Source organism: Typopeltis vanoorti, chromosome 24, assembly GCF_054136105.1.
Source record: "Typopeltis vanoorti isolate ZY-2024b chromosome 24, IOZ_Tvanoo_1.0, whole genome shotgun sequence".
In the NCBI taxonomy this organism is placed as follows: domain Eukaryota; kingdom Metazoa; phylum Arthropoda; class Arachnida; order Uropygi; family Thelyphonidae; genus Typopeltis; species Typopeltis vanoorti.
Window position 1 is genome coordinate 85,379,830 of NC_143572.1, and position 24,639 is coordinate 85,404,468.

The 24,639-nt window shown below is 34.4% G+C and overlaps 1 protein-coding gene across 1 annotated transcript in view; it reads right to left on the bottom strand.

Moving 5' to 3' along the window:
* The window catches only part of LOC150093516 (gelsolin, cytoplasmic-like), a 113,763-nt gene that overhangs the window by 4,841 nt on the left and 84,283 nt on the right, over positions 1-24,639 (bottom strand). Inside the window, exon 12 of the mRNA XM_090413643.1 lies at positions 21,993-22,118. Coding sequence (XP_090269769.1) covers positions 21,993-22,118 — 126 coding nt within the window. The remainder of the gene's footprint in view (positions 1-21,992; positions 22,119-24,639) is intronic.

The following is a 24,639-nucleotide window of genomic DNA, read 5'->3' on the forward strand; positions in this document are numbered from 1 at the left end:
AGTGTATATTTTAGTTTATATTAAACTAAAGTTTTACTCTAACATGGTAGTTGTTTCCATAATTTTTATAGTGACGATTTTGTGAACAGTCAAACAACTTGGTACGCTGGAAGAATTTATCTGATCATAAATGTGATTGAAGTTTCAGTCAAATGTGAAATAACAAAGTCTGTTTAATTCCTGCAGGTTAGCAAAAATGCATTTATGGATATTTTCAGTCATAAATGAGCTCACCATGAATCACTTCTCTGAGAAAAAGATCTTGGTTCAAATTCCAATTATCATAAAAAGAATTTTATAGAACTCCTTTAGGCAAGACTATTTTGGCTCATACAAACTACTCATTTTGCAGTTTTTAATATGTTACCATTTTACATCATTAAAAAACCTTCAACCTAGAGGATTCTATAAGTGTTATAAATACTCTGTATACCATAAATTAAAAATGCCAAGAAATTATATTCTTGGTTTCATCCTTTATCCAAGTGTAAGCAAACAAAGTTTATGTGTGAAGTCACGTCACAACTGGGCTACTTGTATATAGAGGCTAACGACTAAGACAATTGATGTGAAGTCATTAGCCCCTATATACAAGTAGCCCAGTTGTGAAGTGACTTCACATGCAAACTTTGTTTGTTTACACTTGGATAAAGGATGAAACCAAGAATATAATTTTATGGCATCTTTAATTTATAGTATAACCAAGTGAAAAAACTTTTGACTCTATATACCATTCAAAGAAAAAGATTTTTAAATAACTACCAATATTAAAAAAAAAAGTTAAGCAATGAGTTTTGACATCAGAAGGTGTTTGTATAATAACAATATTGACTGAAATTTCTAGCATTTCACTAACATGGGTTATACAGTCAAATCTCACAGAAACTGCAGAAATATTTATTTTAGTGGATAGTCTGATATAGTGAATTTCCTTTAAAATATCACTGTCTCTAGCAGATTGCTGAGAGTGAATGAGTTCGTTGTAATGGAATTTGCTATAATGAGAGTCAACTGCACAGTTTTCACTACAAAATATAACAATGGAACAATTTCATATCCATCACAACTTCATTTATAACTAAACTTATTTTACTCTATATGAAAGTCAAATCATCTTTGGTTCATCCTGAAAGAGAGATGTTATAAGTATGAAACTTGGATATATTATAGGAAAAATTAAACTGATATTAGATATGATAAATATAGAGGTTTTTTTTTTTTTTTTTTTTTTTTTTAAACTATGGCATATTGGAATGCAAATCTATTAACAAGTGTTATGGGAGAATACAAAACAAAAAGATTCCATGAACCTAGTTAAAGCACTTGCCAGAGAGCTCATAACACTATTCATGAGCTGCTGCCTCATGTTTAGACAAATTATGAATTACCACGCAATTAATTTTTTTATAATACCTGCTAAGAATCTGAACATTCCATACATATTATGCAATAAAAAAGCACTATGTAATAACAGTTGTAATAATAACATGTAATAATTAATGTAATAACTATGTAACAACATGTAATAATCAATATTACATGTAATAATAATTGTCGTTAATGAAAATTTTGATTTCTTTAAATAAATACAGTATAAGTTTGAGCACAATTCATTTAAGACTGCTAAGCACAGTTCTCAGAAATTTAAGGATATGCAACAGTTAGAAGATGCAAGAGAAAACAGAAGTATTAGAATAACACCACTTCTAATGAAAGAGCAATATTCCTTTTCAAGTCTGGACATGGTAGAAGAATGTCTAGCAATTATCTGATTTATGACAACATTCTATTTATGAAAATCTGATATTACAGAATTCATAAATTCTGGATTAAGTTTCCAGTATGCGGAGAAAAAAAGAAATTAAAATTAGTGGTTCTTCTTCTTTAAAAGAAGATAGATAACACGATTTTTAATTTTTATGAATAAACCTAATCAACGAAGTTCATTAGGTTTATTCATAAAATTATTTTATGAATAAACTACAAATTTATTAATTTGTAATTTATTAATTACAAATTAATAAATTTATCTGCAAGATATTTTGCTCGCAGAAAGAAGTTAATTACCTGAACATTTTCTATTTAAAACTAAGTAAAGAATAAACAGTAATTTTAGCATAATTTTGGTCTGGTTTGGTTGTGACTGAGTGTGGCATGTTTATATTTGGAAGTTATTCAGTTTGAAGCACTTTTTCAAAACAACAGTAATGGAGGCAAAAATGGTTGTAAGAACTAGGTCATCTAGAGGCAAGGTGCAAAAATCAAGTGTGTTGAGTGGTGTGGATTTCACCAAGATGGTTCATTGTTGGAAGTGTAATATATATGCATTGGCAAATGTGGCAGATATGTTTGTAGAAAGATTAAACAAGAAAAGTGAAAGAGTGAGAGTCTGTGATATGAGTGAAAGTTGGGAACCAGAAGTGAAGAATACCAGACAAACAGCAGCGATGGATACAAGACTAATCTCATGCTCACTCCTCTGGCTAAGAAGAGCGAGCATGAGAATATGAGTAGAGAATTCTGAATACAGTAATTATTAAAAAAGGAAAACCAGGCATAATTCAAGAAGGTATGTTTTCCAGGAGGGAGAATGAACATGGTGATTGAGGCACTAGATATGCAAAGAAGTTAGTGGTTGTAGCTGTAATGAATGATTTGGTTGGACATAGGGAAAATGCAAGACTGGGTATCAGGAGATTATTGAGGAAAGTGAAAGAAAACAGTGTGGTAGGAAGGGTAGTTTGTGTGACAGGTATGACAATGATGAGTTGCAGTGGAGAGCTAAGATCTTGAATGGAACATTAATCGAAATGTGTTGAAGAGAGGAGTGCAATTTGTGAATGTGTGAGATAAGTTTGAGGGATGAATGGAGCTGCATAAGAGCAATGGACTGCATTTAAATGGTTTTGGAGTGAGTTATTTGGAAAGGTTGCTGCTCGAAGGAAGTGTAATTAGCGATGCAAACAACAGAAGATGATGTGAATGAGCAGGAGAGTGAACTAGGTGAGACTGACGTGGTTGTGAATGGTGAGGAGAATGTGAGAACAGGAATGCATTTTTGGACAGAGAAACAACGGCATAAGGAAAGTGGATTCTGAACATGGCAATGAATGCATGTATGTGGATGGTCAGCATAGGAATGGAATACATGGGAACTGATTGGAGGGAGTATATGGGGAAGAAAGTGAGCAGGTAGGAACAGGTGAGGCGAAGTCCAAGATGGAGGGGGGGGGTAAGCATGAGGAGTAGGACTGATTATAGACCAAGAAATGAATTGTTATGCTTATGAATGCCAGGAGTATCAGAAATAAGGAAGAGGAAATTGTTGCATTGATTGACTTTATGTGCCCCAAAATAGTTGAAATAAGTGACACATCAGTGGATGAGAATGACATCTTGATGGGAATAAAAATGGAGTGATATGATCTTTTTTTTTTTTTTTTTCTTCTTTTGGAAGATAGGAGGGGAAAAAATGGAGGGATAGTGGTACTGATGATAGGAAAATATCATGTTCACAAAAGGTTGAGATACAAGGGAAAAAAAAGTGGCAGTGGTTTTGAAGAAGTATGGTGTAAAGTGGAGGTTGATAAAATGAGATACAGGAATAGCTTGTATAGTGCAGTTTTGAACAACGTGGGTGTTGGTCTAACGCAGTTTTTATTATTACACTTATCATTATTACACTAACATTTTCAACACTGACCGGCGACTCCCAGGCACTGCAAGTGAGTCGAGAGCCACGTTTATGCAGTAGTTATTCGATTGGCTCTCACATAGACACGTTCTTTCCCCGCGGCATTTTATTATTTACGTTAATATTAGTATTTAATATTTTTTTATTATTTAAGTATGAGTGAAAAGAGACAAAACAAAGAAGACACTGTTGGAGTAACAAAAAAAACGCAAGTGGTTGACATTAGAGAAGAAACTTGAAATTATAAAATGTCATGAGAATGGCACTTCGTTTGCAAAAATAGCACGTGAGAATTCAATGAACGAGTCATCTGTATGAACAATTACTCAGAGCAAAGAAAAGATTAAACAACATGGAATGAGCACTGCTTCTTATATGTCAAAAGTGATCATGAGAAATCTATCTTCTACAATGGAAAATATGGAACGCCTTCTAATGATCTGGATTGAAGACTGTAATCAGAAAAAGATTCCTTTGAGTCAAATGATAATCCAGGCAAAAGCAACATCTATATGACAAAATAAAAGAAAATGAAAGTGAAAATGAAGGAGGTACAACCAGTGAAACTTTCATAGCAAGTCGCGGGTGGTTCTACAATTTCAAAAAGCACATGGGACTCCATAACATAAGAATCCAAGGTGAAAGCACAAGTGCTGCCACTAAAAGTGCAGAATTATTTCTCAGTGAATTGAAGGAACTTATTGAGAAGGAAGGCTACATAGATGATCAAATTTTTAATGCTGACGAGACTGGCTTGTTCTGGAAAAGAATGGCATCGCACACACATTTCTAGCAGAGAAGGAAAAAACACAAGCTGGGTATAAAGTGTCAAAAGACCAATTGACACTTTTACTAGGAGGTAAGGCATCAGGTGATTTAAAATTGAAGCCACTGTTAGTGTACAGAGCGAAAAATCCAAGAGCTCTTAAGGGCTTTACAAAGAACATTGGCGTTTGAATAAAAAAGGGTGGGTGACTCGTTCAATTTTCGAACGAAGACTGGTTTAAAACTTGTTTTTGCCCTGAAGTTAAAAGCTATTGTAAAAAGAATGATATTCCTTTCAAAATTTTGCTTTTATTAGACAATGAGCCAGGCCATCCAACTCTATTGACTGACTTAGATGAAAATAATAAATTTAGTTTAATCCTTTATCCAAGTGTGAGCAAACAAAGTTTGCGGCTGAAAGTATCTTCAGGACTAGGGTAAGGTGGTACAACACCAGAGAAACTCCTTGCAAAGGTGGAGCAATCTACCAACACTCCTATCTCAGTATCTCCTATAATGCAAAACACATCTCCTTGTGGATGAAAATGTCAAGATTTTTTCCCTCCAAACACAACATCAATTCTGCAGCCGATGGATCAAAGCATTATCTCCGCTTTCAAGGCATACAAGACGAACTTTTGCTCAAGCTATTAAAGCTGCAGCAGAAGAAGATTCTTGGACTTGAGTGAATTTTGAAAGAAATTTAACATAAAAGATGCCATTCAAAATATTTATGAATCTTGGCAAGAGGTGACTCAAAGCAACATGAGAGCTATATGGCATAATATCTTGTCGCATTGTTCAAAGGACTTTGTTGCCTTTGCAACAGAAAGAGGAAATCTCAACAGAAATTGTGCAGATGGGCAAAGATCTGGTTTTACAAGTTTAGATTGTAACAATGTGAATGAATATACTGATTCTCATTCAAATGATCTGGATGATGAAAACCTTTTGGAGTTGGAACAACAATGAGCCTATGAAGCAGAAGACGATGACAAAGATGACTCCACTGATGTCATGGTTGAAGAATTTTCCTTTGCTGACCTTTCAACTTTTGTGAGAAAAATCGACAAAGCTTCTGACTTTCTCATAAATGCCGACCCGAATTTGGAAAGAAGCATCAAAGTGAGACAAAGTCTCGATAATGCCATCAAATGCTACAGAGATCTAGTACTTGAAGAAACAAAGAAGACAAGGATGGTTCAACGAACACTAAAAGACTACTTTAGTAAAAAGTAAATTACTGTATGCTAAAATAGAAGCAATATTTGTTTTGTTTTCTACAACTTTTATATCAGTTTAAAAGAATTTTATTTGTTATTTAGTTAATAAAAATAACAATTTTTTTTCATTTTTAAACATTTTTATTATCCTAAATTTTTGTAATAAACAAATTAAATTGAAAACCTTTATAGACCTCGAACAACACGGTTTTACATAGCATGGATGCTTCTTGGAACCAATTAACCGCGCTATACAAGGTATTCCTGTATTTAGTGTGGTGCTGTTTCAGCCCATGGAATGAGGAAGGTAGAAACAAAGAAATGTATAGGCAACTTAGCTTAGTAAAGGGTGATCATTATGGTTGATTTCAATTATAGCAGTATTGATTGGAACAAAGAGAATGAATAAGTTCTTAAAAGACAACAATCTCAGGCAGTATGTGACAGAGGAGTGTTAGATCTGATTATAACATCAGAGGATGTGATTGTGAATGAAGTGTCTAATATTCCCGCAGCTGGTGAGAGTGGCCATGAAATGATTACCTGCGTTGCTGCCAGTCATGTGTAAAATGGCAAGGCTGGTGATAATAGAAACCTTAGGAGACAACTGGGAGCTATAGTGTGGAGAGCAGTTGAGTGAGAAGAAAACAGGCTTTGCACACAAGCACTGATCAAGAGCTATTTGACAGCACCAGCAATGTCTTAGTATATTTCAAAGATAAAAAAGCTAAACAAAGTAGGAGTAAAATGGATGAATGAAGAGATTAACCGTGAAATGGAGGTGTCATGTAATAATAATACATCTAGAAGCAAATGGCACTGTGGAGGCAACACAAGATGAATTTTGGTAATGATCAGTTGAATTAAGAGTACAAAGAGCAGGCCAGAAAGGTGACTAGGTTGATAAAGATAGCAAAAGTGCAGTATGATAAGAAATTAAATAATAAAGCTAAGAAAAATCCTAGCAGGTAGAAGGAAAAATGACTATGGGACTATGATGGTAGCTGATGACACTGGCAAATTGGTAACCAGTGTGGAAGATGTAGTTGAAGTATTCAATGATTACTTTATCAGTGTATTTCATCCTCATGAAGGCAAAATCAGGAGCTGGAGTGTAGAAAGTATAGTGGAGGAGGGACTGGTGATGAATGCACAGCAGGAAGTATATGAGGAATTAAGTAAGCTTGATGTTAATAAGGCAATAGGACTTGACAATATATCACCAAATGTCTTGAGGGAATGCTCTATGAAATTAATGGTACCTCTGGCAAACCTGTTTAAGATGAGTCCTACAACATGGATGAGTCCCAAAGAACTTGGGGACTCTTTGGGACTTTTCTGTCTAGAAGAGGATCCATATCACAAATGAGATATAATGGAAAGTTAATGTGTTTTAATGAGAAAGAACAAAGAAGCTATTACAAGCTAATCATATGTTATGAATTGCTTAAATTGCTTAAAGGGTACTATAATATAAACAAAAAAATATGCAAGGGTATATAATATGCAGAAGGATACTGATGAATTTGTTTAGCACTTGTAAATAAGGACAATTTTTTTTTTTCAGTATAATACCACACAATTTTTGAAAGACAATTTTAGGAACTTGAATATATGATATTAAAGGTGTTTATTAGTAGCAAACGTCTGATGTTTTCACCAAAATGACACTAGTATTATCAGAGATTTTTAGCATAAAACTGTAAAAGCAAAAAGCCAATAAGGAACGTGCATAACAAGAAAAATAATAGCATGTGAAGGATCGATGTCGGGGATGTATATGGTAGTTCTGATCTCAGATACCATGTTTGAGATGCTAAAGTTTTGAGACTGATTGGCAGTTTTTGTTAATTTTTATTATTTTTTTATGATAATCTTGCCCAAGAAAAGCTGGAAATTTATAGCACATTAGTACCATTGGAGAGCTAAGGGTAAGTTAATATAGAAACCTTGCTCTAGAAAGCTTGGACCTTTTACCATTCATTTCACAAGTCATGTAAAAGCTCTTGGAGCTTTGACAAGTCATTTTAAGTCTCTAATAAGAAGATTAATGGTCTCAACAAAAAAACACCTACCATTCTAATAACAATATAGAATTCAAGACATTTTTTAGGATCTTTGCTGGTTCCTTGAAAAACTTTCCTGTTTGAATATATTTCTACATAGCATTTCATTTTTTTTTCCTGTTGTATCTGTGATATGATACAATGATGCAGTGATTTCATAGTGAGAAATTCATAATTTCTCTATTCGTAAAAAAATAAAATAGATCATATATTCTTTGTAGCGAAATGCTATAGAATGCCTTTATTACTTAAAAATTATAATAATGAAATGAACTCACATAAAATATTTATTAATAGAATTTTCGCCTGAGTATCACAGGCATCTTCAGTACATGAAAAAAGGCTAATTAAACAATAACTGACAATTCCAAAGGTGCCACCTAAGTAGCTCATGTAAGATAACTAAAAAAGGTCATTAAGTTTCCAAACTTTTTATAAAGAAAAACACACACACACACACACACACACACACACACACACACATATATATATATATATATATATATATATATATATATATATATATATATATACATATATATATATATACAATTAAAAAGTTAGGAAAGATTAGCCGATTTAAAAAGTACTATCTCCCACAAAGGGGATAGACGACCATCGGATCTGTTTAAGTTGGGAATGCCTTTATATCCATAGCAGGATGTCAAACAGAAACTGATTATCAATAAAAACTGAAAAAACTGATGCATAACAATTTACATGGAAAAACTTTATAAAGAGTCAGTGGAACTCTTTGAACTTAATAAGAATAACTGCCAAACAATCTCAAAGGCTTGAGATATGGATCATAGAAATGCAATGAATCACTGGGATATGTGTCTGCTGTGTCTGCTATTGTAATCTTACATTCTTGTTGTACACAATATAAAAAAATAAAAGTTTCAACCTGCACTGCAGCATCTCTCATCAGCAATCAGAAATGGTTTCTAATTTTCCAATAAAAACGTGTGGTATTATGTTAGAAAGGTATACTAACGTAAAAAATAAAACATACCAGCACTGTACAACACTGAATGCTCATTCAAAAAGTGGTGTTCTAAAAGTTGATCAGCATTTATAGACTCCACCAGAAATATATAATCCTCAGCAGTAAAACACACTTGGAGAGAGAGCAGCAGAGAAGCATTATTTACACAAAAGCATGCACTAATGCTATTTCATCTATTTCTGTAAACACAAAACAACTGTGCATATCATGCAAACAAGCAAGCAGGCAGGCAGGCAAGCAAGCAAATTTTAAGAATAAAACAGCCAAACACAAGCTTGCAACCACCACCTAATATTTACCTGGTGAATTAAGGCATGAAGTCGCAGCAGACTTGCTACTTCTTGTCCTGGCAGAAGAAAAAGCAACAAAATGGTAATGAGTAATGATTAAACATGCATAACAAACTGGTAAACCACAATTATGCATGCAAATTACATGCTCTTTTTTTTTTTTTTTTTTTTTTTTTTAAGTTTCAGAGTTCATTCACTTCTTGCATAAAAGCATTTTAATCTGGGTTTCCTAGGTCCAAAAAAAAGCAGATTCATTAAACAATTTTCATATTGAAGTTATACCCAGTAAAATCTATGGATCAAGCATCACCTTGGCAGCCAATTCCTGTAAGATAGGATGCTTTGTGGAGTGAGTTTCTGAGCTATCATTAAATGATATTTCCAACTAACTTCACTATGGTAGCCAACTGCAGTTATCTCAGTTAGTTTTAATGATGCCTTTTGGTTGGAAAGACATGGATCCCATCCAGGATGAGAAGAACCTTTATCAGAGTTTTTCAAGTGAAGTCAAGTTAGCCAGTCTTGTACAACAAACATGGCAGGGTATTTCCTCCTGGAAACTCAGGTTTTTAATCCTATCAAACCGGCAAAACTGGCCAGAAGAACACATTCAATTGACAGTCATAATGCATTATGTAGATAGTATTAATTGCCTTATTAGTACATTAATTAGATTTCAAAGAAGCCAAGTTAGTTGGCCATGACAGACCACTGAACTAATATGCAAGGGAAATTGGATCTACAAGTACTGCTAAATAAATTCTGATTGTTAAGCTAAGTTTGTTGGATTATGGCATCAAGCTGGTGAGTTTTAACATAATTTTACAAGCTCATAGTCATCAGTGATCATGGTTACAATCTCTGCAATTAATAAATGTTAGCACAGGTCATGCAATTGATAAGATTTATACTTTCTTTTAAAACTGTAAAGGTTTCATAATATTTATATGAAATGTAAAATGATGCTTTACTATTTGTGATAAATGCATAAAATTCTGTTAGTATTTATTCAGGATTACCAATTATTCTTGCATTCATTTATATCTTGCTACCATAGAGGTCACTACAGATATCATCACTATTGCAGAAGAAGTATCACTTCACACTTAAACTTTTGATGACTGTTTAAGGTGTATTATTTATGTTTTCATCATCATCAAATTCATGATATACACCCTCAAGCTGTGTACAGGACACTGATAGTACTACATGAAAAGTTCACATTTTTATTAACTTCATATTTACAATTTTCCTTCAAATTATTCTTTTATCAGGATTTGAATATTGTCAGATTTTATGTTTCAGTCTAAAAAGGTGGTATGTCACAGCTCTGACTACATCAATCTACCTATATCTTAGTCTTCCTCTGAGTTTTTCCAACTATCCTAGTATCAAACACCTATTACTAAGATGACCACTGATTTTCATCATGTTTGGATCAAAAAAGTAATACAAATAGTACATGATATCAGATTTAGAGGAAATGCTTTAATCTGGATCGCTGACTTCATGAGAGGAAGAAAGATCAAGGTTAGAATCAATTAACATTGATTCTAACCTTGATCTTAATTAATATCCAGAGAGTGGAGAACCTGGGCTGGTGTTTCCCAGGGCTCAGTACTCAGTCCCTTACTATTCCTTTTATACATCAAAAACATTCATCCTTACCTTAAAGAAGACACAAAAGTAGCTTGTTATGCAGATGATATAGCCATCTGGCACACTAGTGACAAAATTAAAGAATTGGAAGAGATCTAAACAAATCCATGATTAGAAAAATGGCTTGATGAACTTAAACTCAAAATCAGTCAAGATAAAACAAAACTAAGCACCTTTAGTACAAACAAGAAAAAACAGACATTCCTACAATCTCAAAGTCATGATCAACAACAGGCTAATTGAAAAAGTCGCAAATCCAAAATACCTTGGTATTATGCTTGATGAGAAATTATGTTTTGCTCAACACATCTCTCACTTCTAACAGGGCTCTCAAAAAACTAAATATATTGAAAAGGCTTTGCAGAACAAATTGGGATGCAAAGCCAAAAATTCTCAAAACTACTTATGCTACACTAATAAGGCTAATAATGGAACATGCAGCACCTATCTGGTCACCTTCTGGTTCATCAGCAAAGGAAAAATTATACAAAGTACAAGCAAAAGCATCCAAGATTATCATTGGTACAGTCTCATCCACTAACAACATAAGAGCCCAACAGGAATGTGTGCTTGACCTGCTGGAGGACAGACAAAAATTTGCCACCATAAAATTCATTAATAATATCAGAAGCTACCAAAGCGATCAGGGGTGCTTAAGGGTCAAAGCTGTATAACTGAGAGGAAATTTCCACATAGCCTTTAAAGGCATGTGGAGAACCGACCAGGGCTTCTGACCTAATGTCCAATCCTCACCTTCTCGTGGTGCACCCTGTTGGGCATCTACTTGGATACAGAACGAACGAGGATGGGCTGGCAATTTGGGATGTAGCCGACCAAATTGTATTCTTATTGGCTTAAACCAATATACAAAATGATGGTACAAATGACAAAATTTCATGCTGGATGGGGCGTCGCCCGGTTAAACAAGGCCCCCGTTGTTTTCACCAGAGAACCAGGGTGAACAGCGAAAAGTCAACTACTTGAACAAATGTGAAAACACACCCCAACTCAACATCACCAGAGTTAAAGATCGGTACTATCAACATAAGAAGCCTGAATGGCAAAGATATTGAGCTAGCTGAGGAATTAGATAAGTACCAGATCGACATAATAGGGGTGACTGAAACAAAAAAGACAAAAACTGGCGAGATCTCTCTGAGCAATAAATACAAAATGTTATATTCAGGAAATGACAATCAAAGAAAAGAAGGGGTAGCCATAGTATTCAACGCAAAATATTAGGCTAATCTTCTTGAATGGCAGGCAGTCTCAAGTAGAGTGATGTTGGCTAATATCAGAATGGGGAATTCGACAATGAGACTTATTTGTGCCTATGGTCGCACAGAAGGTTCTACTAAGGTAGAAGTGGAGGAATTTTTTGAGGCTTTAGAAAAAGCAACTGACACAATGAAAAAGGAAAAGTTGGTCCTTGTTGGGGATCTAAGTAGCAGAGTAGGAAATGATTGTCAGACATACAAAAATATTTTGGGAAAATTTGGAGAAAAGAGCAAAGCTAATAATACTGGCAAATACCCGTTGGATTTCTGCACATGACATGGACTGGTTATTACTAACACCATGTTCAAACATAAAAATGTGCACAAATTCACACGGAGAGAAGAGGCAAGGAATAAGAAAAGTCTCACTGACTGTGTTATTGTTGATAGTGATGTTTTCTCTTTGGTGCAGGACACAAGAGTGTACAGAGGATTTGAAATCGGAAGTGATCACTATTTAGTCTTGAGCAGGATAAAATTGAATTTCATACTCAAAAGAATAACGTGTAAGAAAGTTTTAAAGCGAATAAAAGTAGAGCAGCTCTCAGATGTGAACTGTAGACTAAAATACACAGTGATTATTGAAGAAAAAATGAAAGAGTTTGAGAACAGGAACCAAACCTTGGAGATTCAGTGGCAAGTGTTGAAGAAACCCTGATTGATTCAGCCAGAGAGGCATGTTGTGAGGTAGTCTGCAAGGATAGAAAAATCAGAAGAGTGCATGGTGGACACAGGAAGTTAAAGAGGCAGTGAAGGAAAAGAAGAAAGCATATCAAAAGTTCCTGGCAAATAAGTCAGCTTTTGCTCTTAAAGAATACAGAGACAAATATAAGAAAGCAAAACACTGTAAAACTAACTAAACAAACGTCATTGGAGGACTTTAGCATAGCAAGAACATAGAAAATAAATATCAAGAAGGCGGGAAGATATTCTGGAGGTTGTTGAAGAAGCTTAGGAAGAGGAAAGAGTGCTGTAAAAGGAGTTAGAGATGATAAAGGTGACATGAAACAGGAGAAAAAGATATCCTTGAAGTATGGAGTAATTACTTCAATAAATTGCTAAATGAAATAAGCAGTGATAGCACAGTGGTAAAAACACTCAACAGGCATATACTCAGGAATACATATCCATACTTCAAGTAGAAAAAGCCATCAAAGGCTTGAAATGTGGAAAGGTAGCAGGAGTAGATGATATTCAACAGAAATGCTTAAGTATGGTGGTATAAAAATCTTACAGTGGCTGCACTGCATAGTTCAGAAAGCCTGGACAGAGGGACGAATTCCCAATGATTGGAGTAGAGCTCTAATAGTACCAATATATAAAAAGGGAAATAAAACTGAATGTGAGAATTACAGAGGTATTTCCCAACTGAGTGTTCCTGGCAAGATCTATACAAGTATACTTGAGAAACGGTTGAGAAGAATTGTGGAAGAAAAGCTTGGTGAACACCAAGCTGGATTCAGGCCAAATAGAGGCTGTCAGGATCAGATCTTCACTTTACGACAAATAGTCGAGAAAGCATGGGAATATAACAAAGATTTGTATTTAAGTTTTGTCGATCTAGAAAAGGCATATGACAAGGTGCCAAGAGAGAAGCTATTCAATAAGCTACAGTTATATGGTGTCAATGGGGCATTATATCAAGCAATACTTAGTCTGTATTTGAGTTGTAAGTCAGCAGTTAGAATTGAAGGAAGTACAGGAAGATGGTTTAATGTTAAATCTGGTGTGAAACAAGGATGCACATTTACCCCTCTGTTGTTCATTATCTATATGGATCACATTATGAAGGAAAGTGATATTAAACATGATATCAGAATTGGAGATGTTAATGTCAGCTCTTTGCTTTATGCAGACGATGTTATACTTCTAAATAAATCCACTACAAGTTTGCAAGATTCTCTGACTAAATTGAATAACTGTTGTAATAGATATGGTATGAAGGTTAGCATTAAAAAGACGAAGACAATGAAAATAGGTAGAATTGTTGAAAATGTCAACTGTGTTGTGAATGGGGAATGTGGAACAAGTAAAACATTTCAGCTACTTAGGCACGATTTTTAGTGAAGATGGTATATTAAATATGGAAATAGACAATAGAATCAAGAAAGCTGGTATGATAGGAAGTCAATGGATAAATTCATATGGAATAAGAGAGAAATTAGTCGGAACACTAAATTAGCTGTATACAAGACAGTGTTCAAACCAGTTTTAAACTATGGATCTGAGAGCTGGGTCAGAAGTAAAACACTTGACCAATGACTAGAGACTGCAGATATGAGAGTCCTGAGAAAGATTAGAGGAGTGAACAGATGGCATCAATGGCAATATCATATTAAAAATGAGGATATTAGGAAAGAACTTGACACTGTCAGCATCCAGGAATGTGTTAGCAGAGCTAATCTCAGGTGGTATGGTCATTTAAACAGAACGGACGAGGAAAGATTAGCAAAACAAGTGTTCTCTGTCAGGTTGGCAGGAAAACGACCAGAAAAGACCAAGATATAGGTGGATTGATACGGTACAAAGTGCCTTAGATGATAGAAATATAAGATCAGATAATGTTGGAGTCTTGACAAGTAACAGACTGATTTGGAGGAAAATTGTAGATAGGAAGTTAGTAATGATGTAAATTTTTCATGTAATACTATCATATCCTGTACACCCCTTGAGGGTACACGTCAGGAATTTGATGATGATGACCAAAGCGATCATATCTCCCTAAAAACTTATGAACATAGGAATTAAAAATGCAGACTTCACAGATCATCAACTTTACAAAAATATGATGACACTATCAGGAAGGAAATAGGTCTTGATTATCTAAATGTCCACATAAGCAAAGAACCTCTATTTTCCAGATCTTTACCTTCAAATACCTCCATACATCTAAACCTTACCAAACCCTGCACAAAAAAAGAATAATAAGACATGCTCAATGAAAAAGGCCTAAATACTAACCTTCTTTCACTCCCCAAACAGGTTACTTGTTATACCGATGTATCGTCAGACACTAATATGATTAATGGGGATGCTGGTGCTCTTCTACTCCCAAAAGGCAAAAACTTTCAATAAAAGTTGGATCTGAGAGAATTGCTTCCAATTTTACCAGCGAATTCTATGCAATAAAATAAAGCACTTGAAGCCTATTTAAAATTATCATAATCCAAACAATCAGAAGGAATTATAATTTACAGTGACTCGAGATAAGCTATGGAGGCAATAAAAAATGGCAATAGCAAGCTCACCCAAGATATCCATAAACTCTTAAACCAACTAAAACATTTGGGAAAAAGTTGCATTTTACAATGGATTTCTGCTCATGTTGACATTGATTATAATGAAGTAGTTGATAAATTAGCAAAAGAGGCCAGAGAACTGAACCAAGAAACTGACATGATAACGCACTAGCAAAATCTAAACTAATTCCACTAAAATCAGTGATACAACTTGAAATTCCCAAAATGAATGTTGACAGAAAGACCTCCACCCCAATAGTAAGACTCCAAAGGACATCTTACTGGAATGAAGATCAATACAGATGGTACAAGAACATATAGAAACTGCAATGACTGCCCTAATACTGAACTGACACCCACTCACATTTTTACCTGTCCAGCAATTACAGCAGCCTTGCAAGCAATAGACCCTAATCCTGAAACAACTCTATATGAACAAAATCATTGACATAGCCAAAGCAGTTCAAAGAGCACATGGAAATATCTAAGACTCCTCAAGAACAAGACAACATCAAACATCTATTTTACTAATCATTCCTCTAAGTGAAGATACCATCTGAGATTAGCTCTGCTCACACATTCCTGAAAGCTAACAATGTCAAATTCCTCCCTAATATATTCAATTTGAATATGATCCTGCAATGGAAGCCATCTGTTTCATCCCTTAATTTTTCTCAGAGCTGTCATATCTGTAGTCTCTAGTCTTTGATCAACTGTTTTACTTCTATTGATATGAACACAGATGGATAAGAAATAGCTATTTATTAACTTAAAAGCTAATATTTCGCTGGTATTATATCCAGCATCTTCAGAGCACACAACACAAAGTTTGTTACAAATGCAAGACAACCACAATCCGGTGTAACAGTGGGGCTAGTATAAATAATTGCAACATAAGACTAAAGTCTTTCATGTATGGGATGGTGATTATCCCATACATTAAAGGCACATCTGAAAAGATATCTAGGGTGCTTAACAAACACCAACTGCACACCGTATTTAAACCTTATGTGAAATTTGCAACTATCATCCGTTCGCCTAAGGACAAATGCACTCCTTTATCACATCCAAGAGTCTACGAAGTGCCCTGTTCTTGCCATCAAGCCTACTACGGACAGACAGGAAGAACTGTGGACATCTGCCTCAGTGAACACAAAAAATATATCCGACACTTTCGCTATGGGAAGTCAGGTCTGGCAGACCATGCTTTGGATACCCCAGCACACATGATCAATTGGAAAAAAAATAAAAGTAATGCACAGAAGCTTCTACAAGTCAGAGAGGTTGTTCCTGGAATCAACAAAAGCCTTAAAACATACTCCAAACCTTAATAAGTATGGCTGTATAAATGTACCAAAGATTTGGGAGACAGTCATCCTAAGACCAAATTAATATTTATTACTTTTGTTTTATTTTATTTTTTTCAAACTTTCTAAGACTATTATTTGGACTACTATTTCAAAACTTTGAACTACTTTTTTTTTTTTTTAAACCTAGATGGCACCCTATTAGGACTTTAGTCTTGTGCTGCAGGCTGCAATTACTTATACTAGCCCCACTGTTACACCGGATTGTGGTTGTCTTGCATTTGTAACAAACTTTGTGCTCTGAAGATGCTGGATATAATACCAGCGAAATATTAGCTTTTAAGTTAACAAATAGTTATTTTCTTATCCATCTGTGCTCTTATCAATACCGATAAATCTATTACAACATGTCTGACGAACACATAAGCCTATCCACGTGTTTTATTTCTAATCCAGCTCTCAAGTCCATATTGGTTTGAACACTGTCTTTGAAAGTGTGTTTTAACTAATTTCTCTCTTTTTCATTTGACACTTCACCCAACCAGCTAGCTTAGCTTATTGTTGTCTGCATCCATATTTAATTTGCCATCACACTAAAAATTGTGCCAAAATAGTTGCATTTAGGAGGCAGCTGATGTTTTCAGTCTTTGTGCCTACTTTTTATTGTTGACTTTTATGCCAATTTTGTTAAAGAAATTATTTAATTTAATTAAGAAATCCTGAAGACATGTATATGATTTATTTAGGAGTATAATGTCTTCTGCATAAAGTAAATAGCTGAGATTAACATCTTCAATTTTAATATCAAGTTTAATGCTACTTTTCTTCATAATGTGTTCCACATAGATGATGAATAAAAGTGGGCAGATAGTGTGTTATACCCTTGTCTTATCTGATTTTACTCCAAACCATCTCCCTCTATCTTTTTCAATTTAAATGCTGACTTAAAACTTAAACATAGGCTGGGTATTACTCAATATAACATCCTGTTTACAACAGAATGTTATATTATAATAGTAGCATTTTAAACAGCTTTTGTTTTGGCACTTGCCATATGATTTTTCCAGATCTACAAAACTTAAATACAGATCCTTGTTATATCCCCATGATTTTTCAAGTACAGGTATCCCTCAATAAACCCGGTTAATTAATCCCTCGATGTTATCGCATATATCAAAATTGCGTTAATCAAATCTAATAATCAATGGTAAAACGTACAATTCGTCCCTGATCGATTACTGTACTAATAGTTCGTTTTATATGGTACTCTTTTAGCAAAGATAAATGAAATGTACAAGTATTAATAAATACTTGTACCTACATTAGTTACTGCAATTTTTTTTAATCAAAAGAAGTTATAAACAGTCATCTGAACAGTTTTAGTTTTTTTCTTATTGGCACAAATTCTACGATAACAAGCAAAATGACTCTCCAGACCTCGGCAAACAAGCATTCTTCGATTAACATCTGGATCCATATCCATTACTTGCTGCTTAAGCGATTCTAAACTGCGAAATATTCCATCCAGTTCTTTGACTATTATTTCCTTTGGAACCTCATCTTCATATTCCATTTGTTCGTTGTCTTCATATGTGCGTTGTTCAGTTTCAAGAAGATCGTTGTCACTGAAATCTTTTGAATTTGAATCCAATAATTCTTTAACATCTTCTGCATCAACACCATCAAAACCAAGGTCTTCACCAATTGCAATGATTTCTTTGACCACATTGTTTGGTCACATTCTCACATAGTTCATTAAGAGAATTTGGATGACCAGGTGAGTTGTCTAAAAGCAAAAGAGCTTTGAAAGCTAAGTTATTTCTCTTGCAATAAGTTTCAATTGCTGGGAAAAAATAAGACAACCAATCTTCGAATAGACTTTGGTTAACCCAAGCCTTCTGATTCGCCTGCCAAATTACAGGTAAAGAGTTCTTGTTACATCCTTTTAAAGCCCTTGGGGTTCTGAGTTCAATAGACAAGCAGCAGCTTCCATTTAAAATGTCCATGAGCATTCCCTCCAAGCATAACAGTTATGCGATCTTTTGATACTTTATAGCCAGGCTGCACTGCATCTTTTTTTTATATATAAAAGTTCTAGATGGCATTTTTTCCCAATAGAGTCCAGTTTCATATACATTGAAAATTTGGCAGTAATCTTAAATCATTTTCTTCAATAATTTTTTGCAGCTCAGCAGGAAATGTGGATGCAGCATCTTCATCGGCACTTGCAGCTTCACCTGTTATTTTCACATTCTTTAGTCCAGCTCTAGATTTAAAATTTTTAAGCCAGCCTTTGCTAGCTGTGAATTTTGAATCGTCTTCTTTATATTTAGTCTCTTTAAGTCTTGAAAACAGGCTTAGAGCTTTGGCCGTGATATTATAAGCACTAATTGGAATTTTCTTTTGATTGCAGTCTTCCAGCCAAATAATCAACAGATCTTCCATTTCAACCATCATAGCACTCCGGTTACGTGTGCATTGCATACTTGCAGATGCCACTTTACCTTGCTCGCAATGCTCATCAGCTTCGGATAAAATAGTCCATATTGTAGACTCGTTAAAACTAAATTCACATCTGATCTTATTTTTACTTTCACCATGTTTAAATCTTTTAATTATATCAAGTTTTGTATCTAAGGTAATTATGTTCCTCTTCTTTTTTTTCATTTAATGACCTGGTTGTGGGATTGCTCTTATTCTTCGACATGATCAATGGGCTGTAAAATTTACGAAGAACGTAATTTGTAAATACGTATAACAGAACAACTGGAGCTTGTAATGCACCCACTCTTAATGCTAGCAGCGAAGTAATTGGCTGGCACTCAGCCTCGTGGCGTGATTTTCATGATTTTCACCCGTTGTTGTTTCAACTGCCTTTGAGAATGTCTTTTTAAGAAAATAGGCTTTTGAAAGTTGCAATGACTCCCATGTCCATAGGTTGTAACAATGATGTTGTAGTTGGTGGGAAATATAAAATTTTCACATTCTCACACAGATCATTAGATCTGTGTGAGAATTTGGATCCAAATTCTCACACAGATTCTCTCATGTGGTCATCCAAAATCAAGAGAATTTGGATGACCACGAGGCTAGCAGCCTCGTGGCGTGAGCATGATTTTGCATGGTAAATTTAAAGGCGCATTAATTAAAACTCTTGCCACGTATATCAAGGGATTGCCACAATTAATTTCACTGCGATAATCAAATCCGCGTTAAGCAAGGGACACCTGTATTTGTCTTAAAGTGAAAACCTGATCCTGACAACCCACATTTGTCTCTGAACTCAGCTTGTTCTTCTCCAAGTTTCTCTTCCAATTTTTCTTGGCTTCTTCTAAAGTATGCTTGCATAAATCTTACATGGAACAACCAGTAGAGCAATTCTTCTGTAATTCACACATTTGGTTTTATTTCCATTTTTTTATAAATTTGGAAATGATTTTTTGACCATGCCTTCTGATTCATGGAAGCATAGCCATTACAAAACTTTTACACCCTCTATATTTCTGTTTGAATATCATCTACTCCAGCTGCTTTTCAACATTTCAGGCTTTCAGAATTCTCTAGACTTTGATCTCTTTCCTATATTGAAAGAACTACTCTGTGGAAAGTACTTAACTATCACTGATAAGATTTCTGTTGAAATGACCTGATTTATCAAATAGATAAACAAAAAACAGTGTGCTGAAAGGAATACATGATTTACTCAAAAGTTGACATCTACTTGAACATCTGTAAATGTGTTTATTAAATAAATGTTTGATTTAACAAGAGAGGTATAATGTGCATAACTTTGAAAATGACCCTTGTATTTCTGGTTAAAAAATTAATGCAATGACAAAAAAAAAAGTGTTTCAAAATAACACTTTTTAAGCCAATGACTACAACCCCTATAATAATAGACATAACACTATATGCTTCCTGAACTACTGCAATCCTCTACTTCTGGGATACATCTGGAAAAATAGCTAGAGTTCTTCATAAATACAATCTATTTCCATACCACTTTCAAACCAGACATTCAGCACACAACCTTTATCCATTCTACAAAGGATCAGCTCATCCTGTTGCATATCCTAGTAGATCTACTAAAGTCTGCCTTGAAGAGTATAAAAACTATATTTATGAATAATTTATCTGTACAGCAAATCAGAACTGGCAGACCATGCCCTGAATATTCCTTCACACAGGATTACATGAAAGAAGACAATTGTAATGCTGTGAGACTATTTTCAGAATCAGCATCAGCTCTGAAACAGTCCCCTAACCTCAATTAATTATGCCTGCATTCATTTGTCCAAAGAGCTGAGAGATAGTCATTCTAAAACTGCATTTAGTCTGACTTCCCTGAATTGACCAAATTTTATCTAGGCCCCTAGAGGGTGTATTGATAGAACATAATTCCTTCTCAGTTTCAATTTGAATTGTTTCTGCTACAATATGATTGAGTGTTGTGTGTTTTACAATAGTTGTAACTGCACCCTGAAGATGTCAGGTCAGAAATTCAGAGAACTATTAGTAACTCAGTATATTATTTATTATTACTGTGTTCTTCTGGTGTTGTTTTTGCCATGAAACACTGCTACAAATAATCACCAATACTTAAACTTTTCATTATGTTTACTCATATATGATTTTGAAATCAATTACACCCAGATTACCTCTTCATTATTAATTTTTTTTTTTTAAAAATTAGCAAATTGACAATTATAAGAATGCAAGCTGGATCAAATTACACATTGACATGCAGTAAAGCTTACTTTATATATATATATATATATATATATATATATATATATATATATATATATATATATATATGCTAAAGCGATCACAAGGTTAAATACTAAACACAAAATTCACCACTATGCATGTTAATTTAATATTAAAGCAATTATGCATATTACAATATGTATTAAATACCAAAATGCAGACTCAAAGAACTAAGTTTGTAATAATTAGTAACACTCTCAAACAAACATTCTGCATTTTCAAATCACCAAATCCACACTCAATTTTTTAGCGGATTGTGGTAAAATGCCAATTTGGTCTTCGTGTTTTTATCTTGAATGTAATTAAAGAAGTTTCAGGCATAAGCAAAATTTCATGCACAAGTGAAACCACTTAGATCTGAATAAATTTTAGTTTATTCCTGAAAAGGAAAAGTGAAAGTTTCTATTGCTTAACAAGGAGAGAAAATAAATTTTTTGCACAGAGAAACTGAAATAATAAGATAATCATATTGAACATGCATAACCTAACTTGTGTTAGACAAAATCCTAGACAAAGCACTGAGAAATCCAAACCTTACATATTAAATGAATTTTCAAACCTCATTTGAAAAGTAATAAAAATGTCTGAATAATTATAATTTAGAAATAATAACTGTAATGCCCTTTAAATTGATAATATCTTGATTATATCTTTTATATTTAAAGCAATTCCTACATCCTTTAAAAACCTTACATTCCATAGCTCTGGATCCCAACTTCCAAAGAAACTGATAAATCCCGTTGGCTCTTCTCCTTGTTTGACAACAAGGATGACCGTATTATCCAGGTTGCGATCTGTTGGATCTGTACGGATGTAATCCTGTATGAGAGACAGAGAATGAGTAATAAATTTCACTGAATTTTCAATACTAAATTCTACTAAAAGTTAAATAAATAAAAATCTAAAAAGTTCCGATTATGAAGACATTTCCACTGAATATGAATACATTCTAAATATGTCTAAATATATTCTAATAAATAAATTCTTAAAGTTATATTATTATTATGCAGGCTCCTCCAAGTTAAGGGCTCATCAAGGAAGGACCTCTCCTAGGTCAGACAATGCCTACATACCTATTATATATTTCTTTGAAAACATTCACTGAATACCTACTTAACATATACTACCTAATAATTAACATATAAGTATTAATTATTAATACTTAACACAATACCTATTAAGCAAATTCTGAAGATACCATGTCCTGTTCTCACATATACGATCTGTCCTCAATCTGTTCTCACATATACGATTCCACAGGCCAGATATAATCTTGGTTACTTGATGGATCTTTTCAGATGTCTTCTCATCCCCTTCTGAATGCGAATTTAACATTCTCTTTAACACTGCAGTTATATGTGGTGACTTAACCACCTTAGAAATCCCCTAAACTTTAACCCCCCCCACCAAGGTCTCTCAGATTCAGTGATCACCTGTAACAAATTACCATTAATGTACTACTTTGCAAGCTGTCCTCAGTTCAAAATGCATAACTTGCACTTAGCAACAATGAATTAGCACAAGCATATTTTGCATACCCATCCAAAGTCTCCAGTTAACTTGGTTCACTTGGTATCAATGATGCCTTCTGGTTGGAAAGACCTGCTGTGAAGAACCTATAAGCAGCAATGGTCCCAGAAGAGTCTTCTGGGACCATTGCTATTTAATTGGTACATAAATGATATAGGAAATAACCTGAAAGGAAATATTCAGTTGTTTGCTGATGATGCAAAATTAGGTAGAGTAATAGTTAATCAAGATGGGTAGAGCTTGCAGGACAATTTAAATAGGCTGTCAGTAGTATGGGCAAAAGATAATGGGCTCAGTTTAATGTGGAGAAATGTAAAGTTATGCATTTTGGGATAAATATATTACAAGCTGTAATCTATTTATACCACATTGATGGAACTGTACTCCAGGAATTAGATGAAACTAGAGATTTAGGGATGGTGGTAGACAGAGTTAAACTTTAGAGGACATATTGCTAAAGTAGCTCATAGGATTACTTGGCTATTGAAGAGCACATTAACAAGTAAAGATAATGAAGTTATTATTCCTCTTTATAAGGCCTTGATACGTCCACATCTGGATTACTGTGCTCAAGTCTGGTCTCCAGGGTTTCTTGGGGATGAGGAAGTGGTGGAGAAGATTCAGAGGTGAGTGACCAAGATGGTGAGTGGAATGTGATGTGAGTGGAATGGTGATAGTCTGTGGAATGTTCCCTATGAAGATAGATTGAGGGTATGTGGATTACTGAAGTTGTCTGATAGGAGAAAAAGAGGGGATATTATTATATGACACCTCGAGGGAGGGCACTTACTACTTACTCTACAACTCTGTCTACTCTACAGCTTATTCTAACTGCAACTATGCCAACGTCATCTACCACCCACCACCACTAGGATATGATAGAAACATTTAAGTTACTTTAGGATTGATGCAGGGGAAATGTTTCAGCACTTGGCTGGAGGGGTCATCTATGGAAGTTGAATAAAGGTGTGGTTAGTAAGGGTGTAAGAACTAAATTTTTTTGATTTTTGCTTGAACTGAATGAATGGAATGGGTTGCCAGAGTCAGTTGTGAGTGCTTTATCTGTTAATGGATTCAAGGAGAAGTATGATAGATTATGTAGATAGTTGGGATCTCCCATGATGAGTCTTCAGATTCCATGGAGGTGCCCATGCTTTAATCCAAGCAACAAGTGTTGCTTCAATATGTACTACTAAAGAGAACAATATAATAAAATTATATTGTTCTCTTTCTACTCATTAGGAATTGTGCTCATGTTGAAAATTCAGTTGAGTAACCCATTCAGAGGCACTGCAAATTCACTTGCACATTTTCCCTCAGTACTCTTGCTAATATCTCATCCAGTCCTACTGCAATCTTCAATAGCTTTAATACTTTAATTTGTATTCTTTCATCTGATCTAGTTCCACCTCAGCATCAAGATATCTGATGGGTCTGCCTGAGATACAAACCTTACTAAATCATTTAACAACTCACCCATTTCATCCAAATCTTTCTTACCAACAAAGTTATTCTTCAATGATCATTTTTCTTTTACTTGCCACATAGAGAAAAAAATCTCTTAGATTTCCCTTCATATATTTGGCTAACTTCTTTTCATAATCTGCTTTTGCCTTCCTCACCATGGCCTGTGATTTATACTTCTCCTGAACCTCATCATCACTCTTCTTATAATTCTTGATCCACAACATTCTCTTTTAATGCAATTTTTGCTTCAAAGTCATATTTATCTATTTAACTTCCATGAGAAGAAAGAAAGAAAGAAGAAAACTATATCTGACTGCTTCTAGAGGATGCAATCATTTGTAGC